Source organism: Merops nubicus, unplaced genomic scaffold (genome assembly GCF_000691845.1).
Source record: "Merops nubicus isolate BGI_N331 unplaced genomic scaffold, ASM69184v1 scaffold39953, whole genome shotgun sequence".
Classification (NCBI taxonomy): Eukaryota; Metazoa; Chordata; class Aves; order Coraciiformes; family Meropidae; genus Merops; species Merops nubicus.
In genome coordinates this window covers 27-12,529 of record NW_008597672.1, presented here as the reverse complement: position 1 = coordinate 12,529, position 12,503 = coordinate 27, and the positions used below count along the sequence as shown (strand labels likewise).

General features: G+C 43.0%; 1 protein-coding gene across 1 annotated transcript in view; it reads right to left on the bottom strand.

Annotated features, from left to right (window-relative positions):
• Positions 1 to 12,138, bottom strand: part of GTF3C1 (general transcription factor IIIC, polypeptide 1, alpha 220kDa) — a gene marked incomplete at its 5' end in the record, with an annotated part of 39,296 nt that extends 27,158 nt beyond the window's left edge. The window contains 10 exons of the mRNA XM_008936782.1: positions 1,173 to 1,309; positions 2,044 to 2,255; positions 3,728 to 4,052; positions 4,898 to 5,013; positions 5,651 to 5,809; positions 9,225 to 9,348; positions 9,830 to 9,926; positions 10,346 to 10,489; positions 11,583 to 11,759; positions 11,929 to 12,138. Coding sequence (XP_008935030.1) covers positions 1,173 to 1,309; positions 2,044 to 2,255; positions 3,728 to 4,052; positions 4,898 to 5,013; positions 5,651 to 5,809; positions 9,225 to 9,348; positions 9,830 to 9,926; positions 10,346 to 10,489; positions 11,583 to 11,759; positions 11,929 to 12,138 — 1,701 coding nt within the window. The remainder of the gene's footprint in view (positions 1 to 1,172; positions 1,310 to 2,043; positions 2,256 to 3,727; positions 4,053 to 4,897; positions 5,014 to 5,650; positions 5,810 to 9,224; positions 9,349 to 9,829; positions 9,927 to 10,345; positions 10,490 to 11,582; positions 11,760 to 11,928) is intronic.
• Positions 12,139 to 12,503: the final 365 nt, after the last annotated feature.

Genomic DNA, 12,503 nt, shown 5'->3' with positions numbered 1-12,503 from the left:
CCCACTCCTGGCTCTTTCAATCCTGGAGAGTTAATTCTGAACAAGACATGGAAGGGTATTAAGGCAATAAGTGGATGTACACATGGACTTCAATCTTTCCAAAAGACTAGCACATCCTGGTAACTAACAAAATTGGACTGACAACACCAGGAAATTTCCTTGGCAGAGACTGGGGAGGGGCAGAACTTCCCCTGGTGCTGAGGGAACCTGCAAGTTATCTGTTGGCAGCACTGAAGGGGGTACCAAAGACCTGAAATATCTTCTGAGCCTCCACTTGGATATGACTAGATGCATCAGTGATCAGGCTGGTGCCAGAAGATCAGGCTTTAATTTTACAACACTCTGCAACTGAACTATGTGACAAAGTTTCCAACTTCTCAAACCAGGCTAGAACAAGGCCATGATTTCTTTCTGAACTTCAATAGCAGGCGGCCCTGAGTGTATTGACAGGCCAGGATCTTATGTGCTGACACAGAGGATGGGGGGGTGCAATCCTGTTTGTGACAACAAAGTTCTGCCAGTTAGGAAGCTGGGACTCCAGGATAGCACCAGAATTTCCATTACTCTTTGGAGGTGAGTCTTACAAGGCTGAAAAACATCATAAAAATCAGGAAAGCATCTCCAGTCCAGACAAGGCAAGTTAGGAGAGAACACAAAACCACACCACATAAACTGCAAAGCAAACTTTCAAGACCTTGCCTGAGATCCTAGTGGCCAGTGATGACTCACACGAAGAAATGAGTTTCTGTGGTGCATGACAGAATAAAATATGAACAATTTTTGAAACCACATGGAAGTAAAACTTATGCAGATGGCAGAACCCACGAGCAGGGAAGTGCTGGATCTTACTGTGTGGCCCCGAGCACTGGCATACTGAACAGAGAAAAAACTTCTCTGATCTCTATTTATGGGACATACACTGCATAAAAATTCCCTGGGGTAATTAACTGCAGAGAACTATCATTGCTTCCAAGCAGCTGATTAATTTTTAAGACTCAATATAACTGTGCGCCATTCTCTCCAACTGGAGAGCACACAGTGCTGCCAGGGACAAGGAAAGGCAGCGATGGAAGCAGCATGCAGCTTGCTGGCTAAAGCTTTAGCTCAAGCAGGCTAAAGCTGCTGCTGCCAGAAGGTGTGCCAGCCCAGCAGCCCGTGCTGGGTGGACTCACGTGAACAAGCTCTCGATGAGCCGCAGGTTGCGAACCGCTTCCACGATGAGGTTCCGGCGCTTCAGCAGCCTGTAGGTCTCGTGAGACCTCTCCACTGCTGCAGCTTTGCAACGCTTCTCCTTCTTCTGGCCACACGTCTTCTAGGGCACAGCATGGACAACACAGAAATTTTACATTAACTATTCAGTCTTCAGCCTAATGTTTGTCCCTCACACGGCGGCGTCTGAGAGATTCAGAGTTTTGATGTATTTATTTGTAAGAAACTAGTCGCATGGGGATTATCTTTTATCTCCCCTTCACAGGCAGGGAACCAAGGCAGAAACCTAAGATTTCCATGCAGTTTGATGCACTTTCTCTGCCAATTCCACATTCTAAGCCATTTGACTTGAGAGTTTTGGCCTAGAAAGCTGGTAACTGCCTTAACATCGAGCTGAGTCCAAGCCAGCATATCTTGTCTCTCTGAAAGGCATCTTGCCCCAGGCACAATCCTGCAGCAGTGAGGCTACACAACTTTCCTGTCAACACCCATTTATTCCTCCTGGTTTAGAGCAGACAGAGCAGATGATGTGCAGCACTCATGTGCTCAGACAGGCAGTAAGTGATGACATGCATTAAGTCAACCCAGGGGATTTGGAGAGCGCCAGTGAACCAACCCAGAACTGTATTTTGGAAGTCTACCTTCCTATCTCCTGGAAAAAGTTTCACTTAACTACGATGCAGCCAAAATATGAATGCACTTTGAAATTAAATTTAAAACCCAAAGCAATCCCATGAATGACTAATAAACCTGTAGCTTGAAGTCTTGCTGTAAAAGTACATCACTTAGCTCAGACAGATGTTCCAAGAACAAAGTATTAAGATGTTATTTTACCTTAGGGTCTTCAGGCCTGACCTCCTCCACCACAGCCACATCTGCATCTTCATCAGTGGCATGAGCACAGGTAGGAAGGTTGGGCTCCTGCTTTAGAGTTTCCAAAGTAGAACTCTCCCCTGAAAGGTTATCTTGAGGTTCATCTGTCTCTTCAAGAATTTGAGGAGAAGGCAGCTTCTTCCCCTGAGACTTCACAGACGCTGGCTTTGAGCCTGGTTTAACAGCAAACAGCCTTGTCATTGTTCTGCTTTCAGTTTCCTGTAAATGTTCAGCTTCTCTCTCTCTCCAAGGCATTCCCCCACACACTCAGGTAACTGTACTTACAAGCATTCTGCTAGATTTTTGACATATCCTTCTACCCTGCTGGAAGTAGTCGTTTGATCATGAACAACTGCATTCACCCTCCAAAAGTAAGGTTAAAAAAAAGTGAATTCTCTGGCATCAAATAACTCTCTCCATGCAGAAGCCTCTTTGTAGGCAGATTTAGAAGATCATGAAGGGCCAGATTAGCTTATCCAGAAACTGCTGACTGAAGAAAGGAGAGTTTGTCAAAGATTCTCAAGTTCTGCCAGAAATCTGATTTCTCTGACTCACAGCAGAAGAAGAACAAGGATTTAGTATTACTCCAAAGATATTCTACATAAGAAATGGAATTCTGTTCTCTGTTCCTGTGGAGTGCATCACAGAAGTTGTAGGAACATTCAAATAGTTAAAACAAATAAAATTATTAAATAAAATAAAAAATAAGCCACCATAGCCTCCTTAAAACACAACTCTAAGGCTCAATATTAGACATTTCCAATGAAAAACCCCACTGCTAAAAGGGGAAGAATATTCATGTTACAGTTAAAAAAAGCAGTGAACTGGCTGGTCTATCCACTCCTGTGCTATTTCCCACACCTAAGGTGACATTTGTATATCTGATGGCATGAAGTGATGCTTTTCAGTGAGGCACAGGCCACTTTTTCCCTTGCTGAGGAAGGAAAATTATTTCAAGATATACACAGTGCGTTCAGATCCCTCTTGAAGAAGTCTTCAAGGACTTCAGAGCTTTACCAAGACTGTGCTCTGATGGGCACGGCCTGAGCAGTAAGATATGCTGAAAAAGAGAGTCCTTTACAAATACTTTGTCAATTCATCACAGAACTTTCACAGGAGAGGAAAAATTTACCCAAGGACAAAATTTACCCATGGACTGCCCACTATGCTTGGTTTTAGCCACACAGTCCTGTCTCCTTCCTTCAGGACTCCTCCTTCCAAACTCCTCCATCAATTTTGGAATTTGTTTGATCTCTGCAGGATCATTTCAGCCCTTCAAGCCACCCTGAATATCCAGGGGCACGGTGTGTGAGCCCATTTCATTTGCAGGGGGAAAAGGGGAGCAATGGCACAGGGGGAAGGAGAAGCAGACATTCCCAGTGGCTGGTGATAGTCAGAAATGTTGTTTGGTGCACACAAATGTCAGAGATTACCACACCTACAGTATTCCAAAACATAAAACTTTTGGAGGAAAGAGAATATATATAAAAAAAGCATAGAAATAGTCAAATAAGTGTAAAAGTAACTGTATGATCAAAAGCCAAGTGAAGCTAATAGTGTTGTGGTTTTGTTTTTTTTTTTCCTTTACTAAAAGGATCCCTAAGAAAATGCAAGGTCCTCTCCAAATTTTTGAATCATGATTTACCTTTAGCTGGTGTTGACTGATGGGGATCATCTTGGAAACTTAATTTCAACAGAGAACCAGAGTTGGCCTTCTGGCTTTTTCGTCTCTTCTTGCCATCTTTCCCTTCTTCCTCATTGTCAGACTCGGAGACCAAAGTATCATCATCTCCAGGAGATGCATCTTCCACAGCAGGGGTATCTTCTGGCACCAGAGCCAAAGTGACTGTAGCCAACTGCTCACTTCTAGCCTTCTCTCTCTCAAACTGACGGTTTAAATCACTCTCCTCTGCTAAAATATACGAAACATACTTGGTTGTCCTTTGCCGACCTTCATCCTCCATAAACCCCTAGAGGAAACAGTTGAAACACGACTTTAGCCCCTTCCTGCTCCATTCTTGCAGTCTGATCTCCAGCATCAACAGTGGGAAAGTTTTCTGTTTTCCCCTCATACCAAGAGATGGGATGTTACGTTCCTTCTTTCTAAATAGCAAAGTTGTTGACTAACCTCAACACATACAAATGGAAAGAAATACCATGCTTGAAAAGTAAATAAATCTGCATTCCCTGAGCACTAGAATGAAACGCCCACAGTATGGGGGATGTAGAAAAGACTAAGGAAGAACAAGCAACACGTATTCCAACTGGAAAGCAGTTTTTCTCAGAAAAAAGATTCTGTGAAACAACTGCCATGCAGAAGTTACCAGAGTGAATCAGACTGAAGTGGAACTGCTGCTGCCCTGCCTACAGGTGCTCTCAAGTGTCTAGAAACTCAAACACTTAACCTAGGACTAAGGGAAGATTTCAGCTTCACAGCTGGCTTGGGAAGAAATACGTTTAGATATTCTATGGTTTATATTTGGGTTTAATTCTACAGAAGCTTTTACCAAGTGACAAGATCTCACTGAAAAAAATTCTCTGCTGAGGGAAAATGGCAATCATCCTGCCTTTGTGAAAAGGGGCAGGTGGGTGCATGCATGAAATGACAGCTGGATTTGCTCATCTTGTTGAAATGAAGAAAATATTGAAATATCTGGAAACAGGGAGTTTAATCACCCTAAGATCTACAAAAGTTACTTTTTTCCAGAATTTCCTAGTATTTTCAAAAAGAAAGACTAATGATTTTAAACATACTACCACAGTAACCACAACTGTGTCTCTAGTTTCAGTAAGAACTAAATCATTTGAACCTTACCTTGACAACTTTGTACCTCTCCAGAAGCCGACAGAGCATCCTTGCCTCTAGCTTCCCCACATTCATGGCCAAGCGAATCTCTGCCTGAGAAATACCTTTGGTTCCCCTGCTCTCAACTGTTTCAGAAAGGAATACCAGAAAACATCTCAGGGAAATCATCTGAATGAATTGTATCTACATATATTTGTGTATAGGTTCATATTTGCTCTGAATGACTGTGTATGCCAGAATATAACATTTAACACTCCCCACTAACAACTAAAGCTGTTTCCACAGACATATACAATATACAGCCAAATAAAGTCATAAAACAGTTTCAGAGGAAGCAGAGTCTCAACAGGATGAGGTCTGAAGGCAACAGCTTCAGATTAAAAGCAGGGGTGACTGTTTCTCCTGACAGCTTTCTGCAGTTCCTAATTAATTTCCCCATTCTGAAAGGAAAGGAGACAGAAGAGGGAACACTGTTTTCCTCTTCACCTTTTCTCATCCCACCACAGCATCCCATTTCTACCAGGCTGCTTTATTTGGGTGGTGCTGAATAGCTGATAAGCTTTCAGAGAGGGCTTATGGGTGGCAGCACCTACAGCTCTTCTAATCTGAGCATGCCGCTCATCTTTCCCATGAAAAATTAACACTTTCCAAGACACAAAAAGCAATCAGAACTTTAAAAAACCCACAATATTTACTTTTATACATTAAAGGAGTAAGAAGACAACGGGAAAAACCTTTAGCATATCTTACTACATCACCTACTTAGCTCATAAGCCTGGGTGAGCATATCCCTCTCACAAACAATATCCACAGGCAGAACAGCTTTTGTGATCATCTCCTCTTCATCATCATCATGGTAATCTTCCATTTTCTTCCGAAATTCCTTCAGTAGTTTGAGGCAACGGACCATGACATCAGTCCCTGTGAGCACAGATGTTAGTGAAAGCTCTTCACAGACTGCAGGGTGTGTGGTTTAAACCATTTCATTGCTTTCAGCAGCATGAAGAAATAGCGGTGGTGCAGTGAGGAGCAAACGACCAAAGACAACTGTTTATATCTGGAAAAGGTTTGTAACAGCTTTCTATCCAAATACTGACTAGGTGAATTTTTGAGGTGCTCCAAACTTTTGCATCTGTGTCAACACCAGGACTGCCCAACACAGTGATTTATGAGCAGGATGGAAAACACTGCAGCAACAGGGGAAATTTCAACAGCATCAATAAATCAGTGAAAGGCTTAAGTGCTGATACACAGTATTACATCTTCAGAACACACACCTGGCTCTGAGATCACTCACAAGTTCTAACACCACTCCTTTTTCCTACAGATTCAAAGCATTTTTCACCTTCTAGAAATGCACATAATGAAAGAAAACTGTACATTGGAAGATACAGAACTTGTACAATGAGCTACCTAGTTGCAAAACTGTTCCTTAACACAGGATTGTCTTTCCTCAGCAAGTGATCAAAGTGGACACCTGTTGGTGGGCCCTGTCAAGGGGCTGTGAGTCCCCAGCATTTAAAAAGTCAAAGACTTCAAAGAACTGTCAGTTTCTCCTGTGTCCTAGGACCTTCTTCTGTATCCCCATGCATGGATGGAATGGAGGATGTTGAGGAGGTTGTTGGAGGAAGCACACACCACACAACTAGCATCCTGGAGAACAGGATCAAACAGAACAGTCCTACCCCACCCAGTGAGCTCTCATAGCATAGCTAAAATGTACAGTGATCTTGCAGAGGTCCCACATCACTTTGAGAAGAGGTTTTTCCTCAGCCTTTGTCTGATGATTCCACAACCCACACCAGTCATACTGTGGAAGCTTTATGAGCAACCATGTACGAGCAGCTCAGTTTCTAGATTTCTTGTCCCTCACTTACTCTAGGGCCTAGGGAGTGGCTAAGTTTGTTACCACACATGGTGTACAAGAATTATAAGCAATGGAGACAAGATCTAAGGCTGTTGTACACAAGAGCAGAACACACTGCTGCTCACCAGCCAGAAGAATCTCATACATGACTGAGTTCTGCATTGTAATGTGTTACTGTGCACTGGCTGTGCTGTAGGAACTCTCCAGCTGCATGTCTGTGAGATCCCAGCAGGGCAGAGTGGGGACAGGTGACTTGAGGAGAGCTGTAGTGATCCTGCTCCCTGATGGAAGGATGACCAACTATCATCAGCATCATCCTTCTGAACAGTTTAAGAGACCAGTGGTGAACTAGAACCAGGTTACTGCACACTGCCAGCTCATTAAATGGCAGTGAGTCAGCAGCTCCTGCAGCAGTAGCCAATTCATCCTGCAGCAGTGGGTGGGAACATCTACAGCCATCTCTACTCATCTGGTGCAGCCCTGCTGTGAGAAGTGCCAGGTGAAAGCTTTACCTCAAAACATGAAGGTTTCAGCTGATGAAGTTTATCTTTTGTACAGATATGATCAGTTACTGAAGCCTGCCTGACGTGAAGTTAATCCACAGTCACTGAACCAGGTGACTGAGCTCCAGGCCAGGTGATTCCCTTGTTTTTCCTCAGCCTAAATCCTTTTCCAGATCCTAAAAAAGCAGTATCCTAAGGTACTGCTTAGGATGGTAATTAAGTGCTGACATTTTGCTAGGGCTGCAGGCACTGTTATCATATCCTCAGTATTTCTACAGCCCATTAATTTTCACTTGAAGCAGTATTTAAAAAAAAATACAACCACCAAACAAAAAAAACCCAAATAAACCAATTTCTTTGACTTTATTTCCTGCTGCCCAGTAATATGCATCCCACAACAGATGCTCTGAAGCAGAGGCCTCATCCTCAGTGTCCCCCAAATATTTCAATCTGCTTTCCTGTAGAACTCCAAAGATTAAACTATCTTGATCTCTGGTGAAAATCAGCTATTATTAATTCCTCCTAGTTTAATAGCTAATGTTTTTCAAGGCATTTTTGTGGATTTTCATCTTTTATGTCTGTAAAATGGAATTACCATTCCAGTGAAAGATTCAGCAGGTGGCATTTTTCATGAAAAACTGAAGTGGTAAATGGAGCTGCCATTGTGCCAATCTGACAAATCAAAACATCTCCAGCCTTGTGGGCTGCCACCAAGTTTATAAATGGACTTTCTCCTGTGTAAAACTCCCTCTGATACTCTAATGGGGAGGAGGTGGACCTGTGTATTTCCTGACAAATGAGCTCACCCAACTCATCCCTTATTCATTCAGTAGAACGTGGGAGACTGCTCTGAACCATGCTAGATGCTGTACCTGCTTTGGGCTGTTGCTCCTCTTTGCTAATAAGGCCATTTCCCTGCAGAGAGATTTCCTTTCCCCTGACTTAAAAGATTTGAAGGAATTTGTTGTCTTATCAAGAGCCTTAATTGAACTCCATGTAACTGGCATTCACTTGTGTCTTTCTGAAGGTCTCACATTTTTACTGGCTCTTTTGATTCAGACTTTATGAACACATACTGTTCAGCTTTCAGAAGTATTTTCTTTTTAACCCTTGCAAATCTGCCTCTCAGGATTTTCTTTGATTAAAGATTTGGTTTACATTTCCTTAAGCAATTGCATTAATTCCATTGGTGGTACTGTCCTTCCTCATACTTTCTATTATTACTTCTTATACTTCTCTCCCCACTCAAGTTTTATCTGCCCATTTTTCTGACAGCAGCTGCTTTCTTTTGTTCCCTTTCTTCATACAGTTCTGCTCTTCTTTGTCTTTCCATGACACGTTTGGAAGTTATCAGCAGTTCTTGCAAACCTATGAAATTTGAATTCAGAGCTGGTTATGGATTAAACTCTCCCTCAGTAGACTATGGCTTTCTTGAATAGTAGCTGTTGGCTATTTAACTTATTTCAGGAACTCCAAGGTGGTGCTGTAGGAGCTTATTTTCAGCATTTGATATGAAAGTTTCCAGAGAAACTCTGCATTCTCATAACTTTCAGCAAAAGCTGTAACTAAGATGGTTGTCTTAGTTTAGTTTGCAATGGTCTTTTCTGGTTTATCTAACTTTTTATATATTTTTGTCAAATTTAGTGACTTGCTGTTCAACCTGAAAGGTCAGCAGGCTGCTCTTTGTCTCCACCCTCTGCAGGGCTTGAGACACTGCTGGGAGTCAAAACCCACTTAAGCAGCTTATGCTGATGTACAATAAACTTGCCTGCATCCATTTCTTAAAAACCTGGAACAAATACTTAATCCACGTGGGCTGCAGTGTTCTAGCTGAATAACACATTTCTCCACAGAACTGCATGGACAGATTTTCACTGAAGTGCCATTAATTGAAGACTCAAAGCTTACAGTGAGAACACTATCAATGTAACAACACAAAAAGAAAGAAAAATATAGTTGTGTTTACCTTTCTTTGTCTTGTAGGGGCCTCCATTGGGGTGTACATCTTGTAATGGGACAGACACCACCTTGGCCAGGCCAGCATTCATCATGTATTGATAGAGGCGCTTGAAAGTTCTCTCACAGAGACCCTAATGCAAAGAGAAGTTGCTAAAGTCACTGCAGCCCAAAAGCCTCACCTGTAGGTGACTAGTATCAAAGACATTCACACAGCCTGCTCTTAAAACACAGTATTTTGGGGTAGGGTATCAAAGAAGGATCTTAAAAGCCAACTAGTGCAGACTCCCAGCAGAGCACAGGGTGCTTCTGGAGTGTGTTCCATCCCTCCAACCCCACTGTCCAAACAAGCAGCAGCAACCAGAGCAGCACTGTGCAAGTGAGAACTGCAGGAGAATATCCACCAACAAAATTTCTCTGAAACTGTGGATTAAACAGAGCTCCTTCCTTTTGACAAACAGCAAGAGGAACTTCAACTAGTAGGTTTTGAAGATCCTTCTTTCGATAACCTACCCCAAAATTTTGCTCAGCTTTTAAAAAAGGGGCAGTATGAACGACTGCCTTTGACACTGATTGGTTCTACATGTGAGAATCTGAGAGAGTAATGAATCTCACCAGTTCTTCCCTCAGGTTTCCTAATGTTTCCATCTGGTTTGAACGAGCACTTAGCATACTTGAGAGCTTCTCCATCAGAATATCATATTTACTCCTCCTAACCAAGAAAATACAATTATTTTACATGTTAGCATGCATATAACTTTATACATTAGCTGCACCTGTACAAAATGTCAGTCACTACAAGTATGCTGAAGTGTTCTCAGGTTGTTTTAGGAATTTTCATTTTCTTTTCCACAGAATTCCAAGTTCTAATCATAAACAAGACAGGAAAAAAAACCAAATCTATTACAAATGTGTCTGAAGTGAGAACACTCAAAATGAGCAGAATGATTAGTGCTACAGTAAGGACAGTTAGGCTTCTGGAGGCAGGGGGCAGGCACTAGAACTGTCCAGCATTTAGAAGAAGAGTCAATACCAGGAAACTTTGATGGTTCTGTGACAACAGAGCAAACTTTCACCATAGTAAAAGGTCACAATCTGCCCAGATCTTTAAAACTTGTGAGTGGCACAAACCTGTCGACGTGAAAGCGAGTGAGAAGCAGCAGGATGGAGTGTTGGTGAGCTCCACTTGGCAGCCTGATGACGTGGGACTGCATTGTTATCAGCCCATTTCTGTCCAGCACCCTGCGGTGGTAATGCAGCTTTCCAGCATCCACTCTAAACAAAACATGACAAGGGATCTATAGGCACAGGAGCTGCTGCAATTCCAGCAGTTAATTAACCAGCACCCCCAAACACTGACCTAAGTGATCTGTGCTTGTAGTGACATGTTATGCTCATTTTCCAGGTGACAATGTCAGAGTACCAAAGTGAAGAGAACCCATGAAATTGATTTTCATCTTTAATCCAGTTCAACAGAGAGGAGTTCCTCTGATTTTAACCCACAGCCTCTGTGCACGATCACAGTGTCACAAGATGGCTGGATGAGACAGATGGAGCAGTATTGTACCCCCAGGCCCTCCTCCTCCAGCCTCTCCTTCTAGCTCCCTGCCCCTCCTGTAATTTCTGGTGTTCATCTCAGCCCTTGGTGAGCTGCTCAGGGCACTGAACTGATGAGAGAAGAGTCCACAAAAGATTTCCTCTCTGCTCCCACCTTCTTAAGTTACCTAAAAAAGCTTCCTAAGTGGCAATCCCAACACCACTGTGGGTTGCAGGCTATGTAAGCTTCCTCCCCTAAAAGCAGTGATTCCATAACAGCAATGTGAATCTTCTCCAGCACTGCAGTACAAACCCAGGAGTTCCCCAGGAGGCTGGGAATGCTCCTCCAGCAACAAAGTATAGGGACTAGTCTGGGAGCTGGTACCTCAGGCTCCTGCTCAGGCTGGAGGGAAACTGTACACAGGGCAGATGCTGGGGACAAAAGGTAGGCATCCAAGAATCTCTTCAGAACTTGGGCAAGATAAGATTCTTCCTCATCAGTTTAGAAAAAGAAATTAAAGTCATCATTCGATCCCAAATTTGAAGAGAAAGTGATTTAGAGGAAGCTAGAACTTCCACAAATGACAAATGTGTGTCTTGACTGACCCAACAGACAACCTCTGTCTCCATGAGAAGGTACCAGAAAGCATACTGAACTCCAGGAGGAGAGCAGGATGCTTCTAGCAATGCAGACTCCAAGAGCCAAGTGCTCCTGGTAGCAAACCTGCAGTTAAACCAATGCACTGGAATGCTTATGTGGAGAGATCTTTATAAATAACCAGTGGAAACTTATGCACTGTGATTTCATTCACACAGGAAGACACAAACTTACTTGAAGGCCCCGCTGTGAAGGTCCCTCTGAAGTTCTCCTTGCCACCTGGCACGACCCAAACGCTCCAGGATGCAGTAGGAGAAATCAGGGAGCTTTAAGTCAGGGTCCCCCTCCCAGCCTATCAGAGCTCGGTAACGCTGGTCTTGGGAGGCCACAATGACAAGTTTCTCTCCCCATCTATGGGGCAGAAGGGAAAGTAATGAGTTGTTATGACCTCTTTGGTTTTCTGGAGCTAAATCACTTCCCCCCTCAGACACAATTCCTGATACAACCTGCACAAACTGAGCGAGGACTGAACTGTAAAACTTAAACCCTTTTTACTCCCAGGCATAAGGATTTCACTCACTTTTCAACAGCTTCCATGTAAGTACAACAAGGCTGCAAATCTTTCCTCCTTATTTGATCAGTGATATCTACTCTCTCCTTAAAATACTGGCAGGAACCTTGTATGCCATCTTTATTATCCAAAATCATATGGACTGGATAAATATCATCTGAAAGAACAGGGTCTCTTTTCGTTTCCAGTATTCCTGTTTCAAGGTCTATTTCTTCATACCTGAAATAAAAGCAGAGAGCCCACATTTAACCAAGCTAGAATTAACTGGAATGGGAGATTTTTTTACAAACAATACTGATACATCTATGAAATTTCTTGGGAAAACGAAATTGTTTTGAAACCTCAGAATGGAAAAGCAGAGCTGTGCTCTTTGAGAACGAGCCTGAACGTCACCAGCATGCAGAGTGGGTGAGGCAGGAGGAAGGAATGCATTATTTCATCTCGAAATAGTCAAGGATATCGAAGCAGTGAGTAAAAGAAGGGCACAGAAACACTGGGGTACGGGAAGAAGGGGCACATGCTCCCTGGCGAAGCGGGACACAGAAATCCCGCCTGTACCGGAGCGGTAAACACCCGGTAGGACG